The sequence below is a fragment of the Pseudophryne corroboree genome, chromosome 1 (genome assembly GCF_028390025.1).
Source record: "Pseudophryne corroboree isolate aPseCor3 chromosome 1, aPseCor3.hap2, whole genome shotgun sequence".
NCBI classification, from domain to species: domain Eukaryota; kingdom Metazoa; phylum Chordata; class Amphibia; order Anura; family Myobatrachidae; genus Pseudophryne; species Pseudophryne corroboree.
Window position 1 is genome coordinate 73615171 of NC_086444.1, and position 15367 is coordinate 73630537.

The window sequence follows — 15367 nt, forward strand, 5'->3', positions numbered from 1 at the left end:
CCTTGAAGATTTATGTCGCCAGAATGGCTCAACTTAGGAAAACAGGCTCTGTTTATCCTGTATGCTGCCAACAAGATTGGAACGCCTGCTTCCAAGCAGACTATTGTGCGCTGGATCTGTAATACGATTCAACAGGCTCATTCTATGGCTGGATTGCCGTTACCGAAATCAGTAAAGGCCCACTCTACCAGGAAAGTGGGCTCCTCCTGGGCGGCTGCCCGCGGGGTCTCAGCATTACATCTCTGCCGAGCAGCTACTTGGTCGGGTTCAAACACTTTTGCGAAATTTTACAAGTTTGATACCCTGGCTGATGAGGACCTCATGTTTGGTCAATCGGTGATGCAGAGTCAGCCGCACTCTCCCGCCCGTTCTAGAGCTTTGGTATAAACCCCATGGTTCTTGAGGCATCCCCATCATCCTCTAGGACGTATGAGAGTCTCCTGCTGGGTCTCCTCTCTGGGCTTCTCCCAGAGAGGAGCTATTTAAAGTAGGCAACCCTGCACTCAGCTCTTAACTGCCATGTTACAGCCTGTCTTAGAAAAAAGACAGTTTGGAGCTGCTTGGCTGGTACTTTATCTCTCCCCAATTATCTCTCTGCAATCTCTGATAAATCTTAAGGTGTGTACACACGGTGAGATCCTTGCTATGCCCGATTTTCACTTGTGATTTCCCTTGAACTCCCTGGAGCCCAGATAGCACAGATTTTGACTAACTTTTCTTGAGATATGGACTACAGTATGTGTTCTTACGATTTTGGCTTATGTGAGATTTTGGCTTATGTGAGATGTAATTGACATGTGAGATGAACTAGATAGTACACCGATCTAGCAAGGATTGACTTGCCTGCACAGTCTATCTTTTCTTGCAATGCCGACCTGGCGGGACTGCGCATCGGGATCGAATCGGGATCGCAAGGTGACTTTCACCTTGCGATCTGCACTAACTTTTCTTGCGATTTTGACTATATAGTCAAAATCGAAAGAAAATATCTCACCGTGTGTACACACCCTAAGTCTCACCTTTCACCTTCCTGTACAGATATCCATTTAGTTATTGGAACAGAAAGACAGCAGTGGCCTAAGTTTGCTTATGAGGCATAGTTTATGGTCAGCATGGTGGCAGAGTGTTCGACATTGCCGCCTGTCATTGCTGGGGCTGTGGGTTTGAATGTGAACAGGCTCCCCTCTGTGTTTTCCATGTTCTCCCCTCTGAATTCCGGTTCCCCATTTTCTTTCATTTTGTTATGTGAAGGCAAATGTCCTTCATTTGTAATCCAAAACAAGAGTAGACAGGCTTTCTCTTACTCTACAGGGAAATCACCTTCATTTGTAAAAGAAAATCCAAAACAGTTATTTTAATCGGAAAAAAATAACATTTACATCATAGCGATATGTATGTACTAAAGGCCTGTTTCAGATGTGGTTGGAGGTACTTTGCACATGTGCAGGACCCGGTGTGCGTGTGTGCGTACGGGTCCTGCAACACTTGACGCAGGGACAGCATCAGACTGCCAGTGATTGACAGTCTGATGCCATTTGGGGGCGATGGCCCCAGTTTCTTCAAACGGAAGTGTGCTCTCGCCGCTGCGGGGGAGAGAAGAGGCCGGGATCTTCATCCTGGCCTTTGTGTAGGACTTGCAGCAGCCTGCTTGTACGACCACAGTGATAACACAGCCGGTGCTAGATCCAATACGGTGTCCTAGGACTCCACTCGGATCCAGGAAGTGTGACGCCGCCTGTTGCCTTACCATATTACTGCTATCGCTGCTGCTTCTATGTAAGAATTAGCCATGGCACCTCCAACCACATCTCAATCAATCCCTATATACCAGGGAAGTGCAGTCAGGGGAGGCAGTGCCTCCCCTGTCATTAATGATTACAGTAATACAAAGAAGATACTTAATGACACATATTCTGTGTCATAAGTATCTTCTTTACATTATTCTAATCATTTTAAGGCATTAAATTAGTTTGGGAGGCACTGATAGCAAGTGTCTCCCGTTGACAACGGTAACGGGGATAGAAAGGGTAGGCAGGGCTGAGCACTGGGCTGTAAATGCCCATTGAAAAATGCAGTGAAAGCGGCACTTCTACATGTGCCTCGTTGACAGGGACAGGCTTCCCCTGCCAGCGAGGCACATGTGATTGGATAGTGGATCCAGTGCTGGATCCGCTGTCCAATCACATATACGCGGTGGCGGAACAAGGCTCACCTCTCTTCATTCCCCCTGACTCATCTCCTGCTGGGGCCTGGGTGATGTGAGCCTTCCTGACCCGTGCTCCCAGTTTTAAACCGCAGCTGACAGCAGCGGATCATCAGCGGCGGGCGGAGGTAAGCCTGGAGCTGGATTGTGCAGCGGCGGCCGGAGCTCTCCTCCTCCTTTCAGGTAACAGCCTCAGCAGCGCCGGCACCTGTTGCACTCTCCCGCCGGCTACTCTACACACAGGCTGCTGGGGATGTACTGGAGAAGCCAGTGCATCCCCAGCCAGTGAAGTCACTGCACGTCACTGCTATATACGGAGACCTACTGTATGCTTGACTAGGAGTCACATTTGACCTGCTGGCAGTATAGCATACAAAGTATAACTGATCTGTTGAGTTAGGAGCTTGTAAATCTGAGTTATTACACACATGGGTTAAAGTTCCACTAGTGTAGAGCACTTGGATAACATCTCGCCACCTCAAACTTAATATTTCCAAAACAGAATTAATTATATTTCCACCTGCCAATAGTAGTTTCCAACCTGATATCTCTATCACTGTTGAGAACTCAGCATTAGCAAACATTCTTGACTCTGATCTGTCCTTTGTTCCCCACATTCAATCTGTCTCAAGATCATGTTACATACATCTAAGAAACATCCAAAATATGACCATATCTTACACAAGACACAGCAAAAACTCCAATCCATGCTCTCATTATCATATATGATTATTGTAATGGTCTTCTGACCGGTCTTCCCAAACATAGGCTCTCACCACTACAATCCATTTTGAATGCAGCTGCGAGGCTAATCTTCCTCGCTAGACGTTCATCGTCTGCAGATCCGCTCTGTCAGTCCCTCCATTGGTTACCAGTATTCTACCGTATTAAATATAAAATACTTTTACTTACATACAAGGCTATTAACCAAACTGCACCAATGTACATCTCCTCACTCATCTCAAAATATCTCCCTACCGGACCTCTCCTCTCTGCACAAGATCTGCGTCTCTCATCCGCACGCATTACTTGTTCACACTCAAAATTATCTTTATCTTTATCCAGGCTTCACCCACTCTGTGGAATGCCCTCCCACGCACAATAAGACTTGCCTCTAGTCTCCAAACCTTTAAACGTTCCCTGAAAACTCACATCTTCAGACAAGCCTATCAAATTCCAGACCCTCCCACATAACCTTCAGTGCTTCCCTATCTAATTACATCCTCTCTGTACAGAACACATAACATCATATATCTTGTCTTTCTTTACTCCCACACCCTCCTGACACTTGGCCAACATTGCGGGGTGATCATATCATACAACCCATAAAGAACCTAGCAATCTGGTGGACCATTATGTAACAGGTAGCATCTATCCTTGTGTATCAATGCCTATTTCCCTATAGAGTGTAAGCTAGCGAGCAGGACCTTCCTACCTCTATGTCTATCTGTTTTTACCCAGTTTTGTTCTATTACTGTTGTTCTCATTGTAAAGCGCAACGTAATATGCTGTGCTATATAAGAAACAAAATAAATAAATAAAGCATAGTTATCCTCCATGGTATGCTCCATTTGAATAACACCTTCAATGGGGAACATCACAACAAGTGCAGAGGTGACCTCACCTGCCTAAAATGTAGATATATACTATAGGTCAAGATCGTTTTTCCAAGGACACTCTGGGGATGAGCAAGAAAATCCTGGACTGCTGTGAATATCCTCCATTCGCCTCCCACCCCCCCTGATAACCCTCCATAACTGTCTGCCATATTGGGGTGTGGCCCTGCAGAGTAATAGAGGAGAGTTTGTTGCCTGCTATTGGTCTGCTTCCCATGACTCCTCCCACAGAGCTATAACTATTACTCTCCATGGATGGATGGTCAGTAAAGGAACAGAATAAGAAGTGCCTTAAGTGTCCTTAAACCTATATCAATTTGCATGACACCATGGTCCTGACACAGAGATGGACGCAATATTAATGTTGCACTTATTGGAGCGACTTTTTGCCACTGTCCAGGCATCACACTGGGCAATGTGCCATGATGGTCTTGTGACGGCGGTCGTAGAGTGGATTTCTTTGCAAAGTGATTGACAGTAAGGGACTGTCTGTGGGTGGTAACCGGGGAGTGGCTACTCACTTGCAGACGCATCAAGACCTTTTTTTGAGGGGTTTACAGCTTAGCAACTGCGATCCTCTACGCATTTACAATGGCTCTAACGTCTATCTTCCAGCGGCCATGCAGGGTTACACAGAAGGTCAATGTTTGACCGATGTTTGCCCGATGGTTGTGCCTTTGCATGCAAGCAGCAGTTCAGAGACGCCTCCAATACAAACCCCAGCTGCGACATCTGCATCATATTTCCTAAAGAAACTGTACAACCATGCACCACAGATGTTGAAATATCAATTGTCTACAGCTGCTATGCAAGAACTGAGACCTGCAGTACCTGCAGCCAGCCAGCAGGGCTTTGTGACAATGTGGTTATGGAAAAGTTATACAGAGCTCAATGTGAAAAAGAAAATCTCTCACCTGAAGTTCTGGAGGAATACCTGGATATCCCTTTTCTCCTTTTAGTCCAACATTTCCACGTTCCCCTCTTGGGCCCATATCTCCTTTATCACCCTTCTCACCCTTTGTTCCTTCTTGCCCTGTTGCTCCATTGTTTCCATTATTCCCGGGATTGCCTGGACATTGATGACAATGAAATAGTATTATGGTAAGACACGGTATATTCTTCTTTTTCAATTTAGCAAGTTAAAGATAAGAGAAGTCACTGAGATGCGATGATGTGAATTATTGAATTTGAAAATGTTTGATACAACCTTTACGGAGAAGTCGGACTCCTGCGTCACATTATTCCATAATTCTGCAATAATCACCCATAGCATCAGCATAACAACCAAGCATCCTAAATGTATGAACATGAGTAGAAGGTACTTTCATTTCCAGGAGGCATTTTCAGTAGAGAGTATACAAAACTGCCATTATTAGCTAGCTGCAGTGGCGGCTCCAGACCAGAGGTGGGGCTGCTGAGCAGTCCAAAATTAAAATAGAGGAGCCACACCAACTGTCACTCCAAACTGACTCACTGGCAGTTGTTGCGGTTCCCCTATTTAAATTTTGGACTGCGCTGCAACCCCCACCTCTGGAGCTGCCACTGGCTAGCTGTAACAATAAGCAGAAACTTTGTTCAAACAGGTTTAGAAAAATTAATTGCTTCTTATGCTACCAATATGGAAAAAATACACGGGGGGAAATTTATTAGCGGTCGATTTTGGATGATTTGCATCTTTTTTTGTGAATAAGACGCAATTTTGCAAATCGGAAACAAACTTTGCATCCAAAATGTCACGTCTAGCGAGGTTTGAGGATCCGGCAGCTGAGACTTGCCCAAGGAAGTAGTTGGCTGTGGATGAACGAGACGAGGGGGTTGGATATAGTTCCTTCTCATGGGACAAGGGGCAGTGAAGAACGTAGACGGAGCTAAGAGTCAGTGGATTGTAGTTCTTATGGACAGGGCTGAGGTGAGAACCGTGGCTGGTGAACGATGACTTAAAGACGTAGTTGTAGACAAAGAACTACGGGTTGTGGCTTGAAAGACGAGGTTGTGAATAATGAACTGCGGAACTGTGAATAGTGGTTAAAGACGTGGCTGGAGGCAAAGTACTGTGGACTGTGATTTGAAAGACGAGACTAGATTATGAACTGCGGTACTGTGGATGGTGGTTAAAGACGTGGCTGGAGACAAAGGACTGTGGACTGTGGCTTGAAAGACGAGGCAGGAGACCCGGGACCGACCGTGCCCAAAGAGTCTTACTGGACCGGGTTTTCCAGGAGCGCTTCCACAGGCAGCAGCAGGCTAGGAATGGCAGGGCTGCAGCAGCAACAGAGAACTGTCCAAGCAGGGTCAGGAGTAACCAGTATACGGCAAGAATCCTGGGAGCACAGGCTAAAGCACCTACAACAGGGTTGTAACTTGAAGCACTGGCGTCCCTGTCCTAAACCAGCCCCCTTTTAAAGGGAGAACTTCCCCTGGATTAGCTGGAAGAAACAGGAAACAGGAACTATGCTTCAAACTTGGTCTCCAACATGGCGGCGCCCAGTAATGCAGACCTTTCTGCATAGCCACACAGCTCACTGCCCCTGGTCTCCTAGCAATGGCTCAGCAAGAGCGACCCGCTGCAGCGGCGTCCCGCCGCCACGAGCGGACACCCTCACCGCCGCTACTGCTGCCTTTGGACCCGGTTGCAGCAGCTCACCTCCGCCGCTGCCCGCACGCCGCCTGAGAAGCCAACCCCGCGGCCCCAGTGTACCGGTAAGACTCCGGACGCTGACACAAAAAAGCCGGAAATAATACTCAGCTGCTCCCGTCTCCAATAGTACGCTGGTGGTGGCATCCAATTTAAGAAGCCGACAAATGCTGAAGTGGCTGTAAATAACCCTCTTGGGAATGGAAATGTGATACATCAATTGCGGGATACGTGCAACATAGGCGGCATCGGTTCTATAGGCGGGCTGGGTATTGCAGCCCCATCGTACCACATGGAAAATAGTGAGCCTGGCCAGCCACTGCTTTCATCATCTGGACACAGACTACCCGCTAATTAAGGGGGTAATTCAGATATGATCGCTGCTGTGCGTTTTTGCACAGCAGGCGATTAGATCTGAATTGCGCATGCACCGCAATGCGCCGGCAGGTCGGACGGCTAGTAGGCTACAATGGACTTTGCCGATCAGCGGCGGGGTGGTGCGAAGGATCCATTCGCACGGGTGGTCGCAAGGTGATTAACAGGAAGAGGCCATTTGTGGACGGCAACTGACCGTTTTCAGGGAGTGTCCGGTAAAACGCAGGCGGGCTCAGGTGTTTTCAGGGAGGGTGTCTGACGTCAGCTCCGGCCCCGATCAGCAGGAATCAATCGCATTGGAAGAGTAAGTCCTGGGCTGCGCAGAGACTGCACAAACTCATTCTGTGCAGCTTTGCTACATATGCGATCACACACTTGCACAGCGAAAATACACTCCCCCTGTAGGCGGCGACTATCCGATCGCAGGGCAGCAGAAAACGCAGCCCGCCGATCAGATCTGAATTAGGCCCTAAGGGAGGATGATAATCCTATGGAATAATCCGGTCTCCGTGGGTAAGCATTTCACAATCCTGTCTGGCAAGACTTTATCTATATGGCACTCAGTGCCAATAACTTCAATTTGCAATAATTTAATAACAGACTGCCTATATCTCCAAATGGTAGCACAAGCCTCCTCTAGACATTAGTAAGGGTCGGCAGCTGTTTTGGGGACGTGGTCCGGGCAACGCAGGCATGCCTGGACCGTGCGGATTTGTAATGTCACATGCGGCCGCTGCGATCCGGGATGCGGCGAAAAGTCACCTACCAGTGCAGGTAGGGACTTTCTCGCCAGGTGCGCTAGCATCGCCGCCGTACGATGCTATCACACCAGTGCGGCTGGGGGATGGCCAGACATCCCCCCACATGTCAGGGTGGCTGATCGTAGCCGTGCAAATTTTGCACGGCTACAGTCAGGTCTGAATTAGGCCCAAAGTGTGCAGTTCCCAATACACTAGTTCCAACTTCCTTACAACTTCATTAGCATTTATAAATTGACAGTTATTTCTTGTAAAAGAAAGGCACACCTATGCGACAGAGCTGTAACATATAGGGGCATATGTAATAGGGTCTGAGTTTGTCGCAGACTAGTTGCGAGATTCCGACTGATCTCGGACATTTTTTTTAAAGCAGCAATCATTTACAAGACATGGTTTTGCCTTGTAAATGATTTCTGCTTTAAACCCCCCCCCCCCCCCCCCAGAGATCGTACAGCAATCCGCACCTCTGCCAAACTCATGCCCTATTACATATTACCCCTAATGTTGCCTGGGGTAGTGCCAGTGCCATTTGTAGCGGCGGTCAAGCCGTGCGACCAAACGGGGTGCCCGCCACAGCACTTTTACCCTGTCCCAACTGCTCCTCCTCCTCCCTGTCATAGTACTCCGCTCGGGGAGCGGAGTCTCACGGAATGACGCATTTGCGTCGTGACATTACGATGCAACGTGAAATTTCCTGAAATTCCGCCCCCTGAGTGGAGTACTGTGACAGGGAGGAGGGAGAGTGAGCGGGTGGGTAGGGGAGCTGGCAAGAGTTGCCTGGCGGGCGGTCTAGCTGTGGCTGGCTGTACACACCATGACAATGAGCATTACACCTGGCAACTAGCATTACACACCCCAAGCAACTAGCATTACACACTCCGGGTAACTAGCACTACCCCGGGCAACTAGCATTACACACCTCTAGCAAATAGCATTACACACCCCTGGCAACTAGCATTACCCCTGGCAACTAGCATTACACACCCCTGGCAACTATCATTACCCCTGGCAACTAGCATTACACACCACTGGCAATGAGCATTACCCCTGGCAACTAGCTTTACACACCCCAGGCAACTAGCATTACACACCCCGGGTAAATAGCACTACCCCGGGCAACTAGCATTAAACACCCCTAGCAAATAGCATTACACACCCTTGGCAACTGGCATTACCCCTGGCAACTAGCATTACACACCCCTGGCAACTAGCATTACCCCTGGCAACTAGCATTACACACCACTGGCAACGAGCATTATCCCTGGCAACTAGCATTACACACCACTGGCAACGAGCATTACCCCTGGCAACTAGCATTACACACCACTGGCAACAAGCATTATCCCTGGCAACTAGCATTACACACCACTGGCAACGAGCATTACCCCTGGCAACTAGCATTACACACCCCAGGCAACTAGCATTAACCCTGGCAACTAGCATTACACACCCCTGGCAACTAGCATTACCCCTGGCAACTAGCATTACACACCACTGGCAACGAGCATTACCCCTGGCAACTAGCATTACACACCCCTGGCAATGAGCATTACCCCTGGCAACTAGCATTACACACCCCTGGCAACTAGCATTAACCCTGGCAACTAGCATTACACACCCCTGGCAACTAGCATTACAAACCCCTGGCAACGAGCATTACAAACCCCTGGCAATGAGCATTACAAACCCTTGGCAATGAGCATTACAAACCCCTGGAAATGAGCATGACACCTGTTCCAGAGCATGAAACCCCTGGCAACGAGCATGGATCCCATAGCATGAAACCCCTGGCAATGAGCATGGATCCCATAGCATGAAACCCCTGGCAATGAGCAAGACACCCAGCCCATGAAACCCCTGGCAACGAACATGACACCCAGTGCATGAAACCCCTGGCAACGAGCATGACACCCAGCGCACGAAACCCCAGGCAACGAGCATGACACCCAGCACATGAAAGCCCTGGCAATGAGCATGACACCCAGCACGTGAAACCCTTGATCAATGATCAGGTAATTTAAAAGTAATTAGAAACTTTACAGTAGGGCATAATGTATCACGGGCATTGCGGTGTGTGGCATAATATGGTGCAAGAGGCATTACTGTGTGGGGCTTAATATGGTGGAATGTATTTTTTTCCCTGTGGTGGTCGAGGTTTGTTGGTGCAGGGTCAAAAACTGGGGTGAAAGGAAGTCTTTTCCTGCAAGAACACGCCCATTTTTGGGAGACCACGCCCATTTTAGCGAGGCCACACCACCTGGCCGTGAGTGCTCACCTGTGGCACGCACATTTTTATTTTTTATATATATCTATGGTGGGGGTGGGGGTGGAGCACATTTTTAAATCTCGCACTGGGGGCCAAATTGTCTAGAAACAGCCCTGGGTAGTGCAACCCATCCGGTTTATTATACCTACAATATACTTTGTTGCAGCAGAGAGGAAGTTATTTGCTATATCTCCTCTAGAGGTGGATTTCCAAAATGTACTGTAGAATCATAATCTAAACAGTAATTTACAGAGCACTGTAGTGTAATTATGTGACCCACTAATGGTTATTTCCATTTAGGTCATTAATGTATGCTGTTTATAATGGAAGTCTCTGCAATGGTTCTTTGATGGATTTAATTATTAAATGAGCACTTAGTTTCACATAACTGATGAAGGTCAAACATTTCAGTATGTGTTCATTGACATGTCAAATCATTCTCAGCTAATAATTAGTCTAAGTATATGTGCGCAAGCACCACACAGTTACTGTATTATCAGCGTACTTATTGTCCCAGAGCAGGGGTGGTGTAAGAGAGGAGAGCGCTCGTCTGCAGGCTTCTTGCAGGCCCCCTCTTCTCTGGCAGCACAGTAGACTCTGGCTTTGTGCAGGTCTCCTCACACATGCAGACAAACAGTGGTAGCTGCTCAATCATTCCTGAAGATGATTATATATCAGGTGCTAAAAAAGGGTAGGGGTCACAACAAACAGAAGACAAAAAGGGTGGGTGCTTTACACCCCCTTCCCCGGTATCCCCCCAGCACAATAACAATTACCTGTAAAAATATTTGAACCTATCTGCTAATAGAATTTTAGTGAAATTGGTCACAATCATTTGCAAAGACATGTTTAGCTGCTGAGCCACGTCAAGGCTTCTCTGATATCAGCAGTCCTAACACTACATAAAAGCAGTGTCCGCATAGGGCCATGTGATTTGACTACAGTAAGGCCTCATGGTAAAGGCTCATACAAAAATGCTTCCAGACAGAGGGCTAGCTTACCTGGGAGCTACCCCTAGGATCTCCCATTAGCACTACAAGGACCAGCATGCCTTTCAAATGCTGCTCCCATTCAATGCCTTCTCACACATGCAGACAAACAGTGGTAGCTGCTCAATCATTCCTGGAGATAATTATATATCAGGTGCTAAAAAAAGGGGAGGGGTCACAACAAGCAGAAGACAGAAATTGGGGGTGCTTTCCCCCCCTTGTATCCCCCCAGCACACTAACAATTACCTGTAACAATACTTGAACCTATCTGGTAATAGAATTTAGAGAAATTGGTCACATGCATTTGCAAAGACATGTTTAGCTGCTGAGCTGCGTCAAGGCTTCTCCAATATCAGCAGTCCTAACACTACATAAAAGCAGTGTCTACATAGGGCAATGTGTTTTGTCTACAGTAAGGATTCATGATAAAGAATCAGCAGCTAAACATGACTTTGCAAACGCATGTAACCAATTTCTCTGAAATTCTATTACCAGATAGGTTCAAGTATTGTTACACGTAATTGTTAGTGTGCAGGGGGGCGGGAGGGGAGAAGCACCCCCCCTTTCTGTCTTCTGCAGGTCTGCGTAAACATGGTGTGGCCGGAGAGACCCCAGCCCACGTGGACAATGGCGGCGCGGCACTGAAGGGGTTAACCCTCAGTGACCGGCGCCATATTCAAGGACAATGGGGGCTTGGCGCCACTTTTAAACTGTGCACTGGTGCTAAACGCCATCTTTAAATGTAGTGTGGGTGCTAGGCACCGGGTATTTAAAAATATATTTACTACTGTGTTTTCACCAATGTTATATTTAATGCAATAGGCACAGTTGTAGGATTGCACATTTACATTGCATGCAAATGCCAGCACTTAGAAGGAATGTGTAAGCAGTGTTGGTTTTAAAATGCACTTACTATAGATGTCTGAATAATCATCTCCTGTCAGTAGGAAGTGGCATGCTAATGGCCCTGTCCTAGCAGAGAGGTGTGAATGACAAAACCTTTTGGTGTGTAAAGATGCTAATCACGTGTCTATGGGCTTGGAACCTGTTTCATGTACCTGATTTAATTGATATACGAACCCTGGATGGCAGATGCAGGAAGGAAGACTGTTTGTTTGTATTGTAGCCTTTCCTGTTGTAATCTCAAACACTGGGTTTGCCTGGAGATGTGAATGAGACAGAAACATTTGTATTTTGAAGCTATGTGATAAATTTATCAATAGTGAATGTTAATCTGATACCAAACGTTGTCTAGGTGACAGGAAGGAGGATATTGTTTTATTGCACTTATCTCCTTTTGAAATGTAATTTATTTATTGGTATTTTGTAAAATAACCTGATTGGTTGGAGAAGACAGGGAGGGCTTACCCCCTGTGGTACTGTGTGGAAAATTGACATAAAAAGGAGGCCTGTGTGCCTCCAGATTGTAGTAATTGTACCATCTTATTCTGCTGGAACATCTTGCTGTATGCTGTTGCCCCTAGCAATAGGGAAGAGTTCTCTTTAGAACTATTGAGCAAATAAATACCATTTGCCTCAAGAAGACAGCGTCATCTTGCGACCTACAGGGTTATGCCAAACATAGCCCCGTCCTCCGGCTGTCCAGGGAAGCACATAACGTCTCCAAGTTCCGCCTTCCGCCAGCTACCGGTAGAGGCTTAGCAAGTGGCTAGTGGGGATTCGTCAACACCACACAGGTGTGGTAAGGCAGTGCGTCGGCACATACAGAGCAGAACCGTGGTTCCAAACGCCACGGCAGGTTAGGAGTTTGGTGGTGGCAGCATAAACCCGCCCACAGCGCAGTGGGTGGAGTCAGTAACAGGCAGTTACTGACGGTAAGCGGGAATCCCCTATGTGGTCAGGCCTCGTGTGACTTGACCTTCCATTCTGTGCGCAGCCGACAGGATGCGAAAGCGGCGAGTGCTTTCGTACGGGACCGTCCTGTCACAGAAATTGGTGGCATAGTGGTGGGATAATCCCAGGCGGCTTTTCATCACCTGATTGGAGAAGCCGAGTTACTCAGGGGAGGAGTAACTGCAGCGCAGGAGAACGCACAAGATGGCGGAATTCAGCGGAATGTCCAAGGATGATCTGGAGATCGTGTGCCAGGAGAAGGGTGTGGATATCCCTTTCAACGCGTCCAGAAGGGCCATGAAGGCGGCGCTCATGAGCGTGGAGGAGTCCCATCGGGCGGAGGTGGAAAGCACTGACGGCGTCAGCATCGCAGAGGACGGCCCAACAGTGGACCTTCGTAAGGAACCGGTGAGACCCACAAGCCCCGCCCTCTCTCACAGCAGCAATGTTTCCCAGCAATCCCTAGCAGGGCCAGGATCCCAACGTCCCAGGGGGGGCGGCCCGGATACCCTAGCAGATCGGCTAGCGGAATTGGGGGAAAGGGCAACGGAGCAAGAGCGCTTGATCATCATCCAGATGTGGCGTGATGAGCGGGCACCACAGGCCGTGGTACCCCGGGGGCCGTTGTCAGCTGTTGTACACAGATCGGGACGCATTCAGTTTGCAAAGTTTGCAGACAGTAATGGGGACATTGATGGACAGTTACAAGTTTTTGAAAGGACTTGTAAACTACATGATTTACCCAAGTCGGACTGGGTGAGACACCTTGTGCCCACTCTGCATGGAGAGGCATTGGAGGCCTATCGGGGAGTGGCCACGGAGGACTGTGGGGATTACGACGAAGTTGCGAAGGCCCTCCTCCAGCGATTCTTCATCACTCCAGAGTCTTACAGGAAGAAGTTCAGAGACTTGCCCAAGAATCCTAGCAGCACCCATGGGCAGTTCGCCACCCAGCTGCGGCAGTACGTGGTGAAGTGGGTGAAGGATTCTGAAGCCACTACATGGGACGCACTGATCGACCTGATCTGCAGGGAGCAGTTCTACCGCAGGTGCGCCCCAGAAGTGAAGGAGTGGGTGCTAGATCGGGAGCCACCCAGCTTAAAAATGGCTGCCCAATTAGCCGACAAATATGTGGCAATTCGGCCACGGGGGCAGAAGCGCCCAGCCAGCAGCCAGCTCCAAAAGACTGTACCACCAGGGGGACACCCCTCTTCAACTCATCAACCCCAAAGACAAGCATATTCCAACCCGGGTGCTCTTGGCCAGCAACCGCACCGCAGCATCCCTGCAACTGATCAGAGATCATCGGTGCCACGACTGGAGAAGAAGTGCTACGGCTGTAGGAAAATCGGACATCTGAGGATGAACTGTCCTGCATCCCAAGCACCCCAGACTCGTGCCCCAAATCCGAGTGCTGGAGCCCGGATCGCTTGTTTGTCGAGAGGAGATGAGCCTACAGAGACTGTTCCCCCTCCAGTCAGTCCGATGGAGTGTGGCGAGAGACAGGTGCACTCTGCGGAGAGAGTCACCTGCATGGCCAAACAGCCCCTACACAACATGTGGAGGCACCTGCAGCCGGTCCACGTGGGACCCCTGCAGGGGGAAGGCCTAAGAGACTCTGGGGCCTCAATCACTGTGGTGAGCCCCCACCTTATAGATCCTGCTGCAGTGTTGCAGGGTCGCACTGCCAAGGTCACCCTGGCAGATGGAATGGAGAAAGCGGTTCCCATGGCAAGAGTCTACCTGGACTGGGGAGCTGGACCAGAGTTGCGAGAAGTTGCCGTCATGGATGGTCTCCCAACTGATGTGGTCCTAGGAAATGATCTGGGTGGTGGGATCGTCACTACGTTTGTTGGCGCCATTCCCCAGAGTCAAGTTCCACAACCACCGTTGACATCAGCTGCTCCAGCACAGCCCAGCCCAGAGGAAAAGACTACAGCTGCTAGACAACTGCCAGCACAGCCAACCACAGCTTCAACCAGCCCAGAGGAAAAGATTACAGCGGCTAGATCAGCACATCGACCCCGCATGCCTTTTACCTCTGGTATGCCTACGTCCACTAGCAACGCAGAGTATGTTGGGTCCAGCTCGTTTGATCCTGGGGTGCCCAATGATGCTCCTGACCCAAGTGGTTTGCCAACTCCGGCGGTGAGTATGAGAAACCACACTGACTTTTCCATGACTGACCCCTACCAGACTGACCCTAGTAGTCCCCACCTAGATCCCCCTGTAGTGTGTCCCAATTTAGGAGAGATTGAGGGCCGCAGGAAGGAGTTTAGCTCAACCCTCTGACCCATCCCTGAAAGGCATGAGGCGCCACTCTGGCAGCGGCCTTGACAGGGTTGGGGCAGGAAGTTTGACCTGGCGGGAAGGGTTAAGGTACAGGGTAGCCAGGAAAGTGGGAGGGGATAGATCAGATAGGGAATGTGTCCAACTGGTTCCCCCAGGGAACGTTCCTGCGCAACCGGTGTCGGTTGCCAGCGAAACCCCTTTGGACAGTAACCCGGAGACAGACCGTACCCTGAAGTGCCTGACACAGAGCTTACCCTGTTCTGGAATGTCGGATGACGCCCAGACCAACTGTAAGGTTGGTGCCATGCGTTGTCAGCTGGGGCACTCCAGCGGTTGTGTTGTCTCTGGGCCTCTGCCCATAGGAGAACCCTTGCAGCA

At 49.1% G+C, this 15367-nt stretch overlaps 1 protein-coding gene across 3 annotated transcripts in view; it reads right to left on the reverse strand.

Annotated features, from left to right (window-relative positions):
- C1QTNF3 (C1q and TNF related 3) overlaps positions 1–15367 on the reverse strand; it is a 138119-nt gene that overhangs the window by 73610 nt on the left and 49142 nt on the right. For all 3 annotated transcript variants that reach the window (XM_063960634.1, XM_063960626.1, XM_063960643.1), the window contains exon 3: positions 4734–4888. In XM_063960634.1, coding sequence (XP_063816704.1) covers positions 4734–4888 — 155 coding nt within the window. The remainder of the gene's footprint in view (positions 1–4733; positions 4889–15367) is intronic.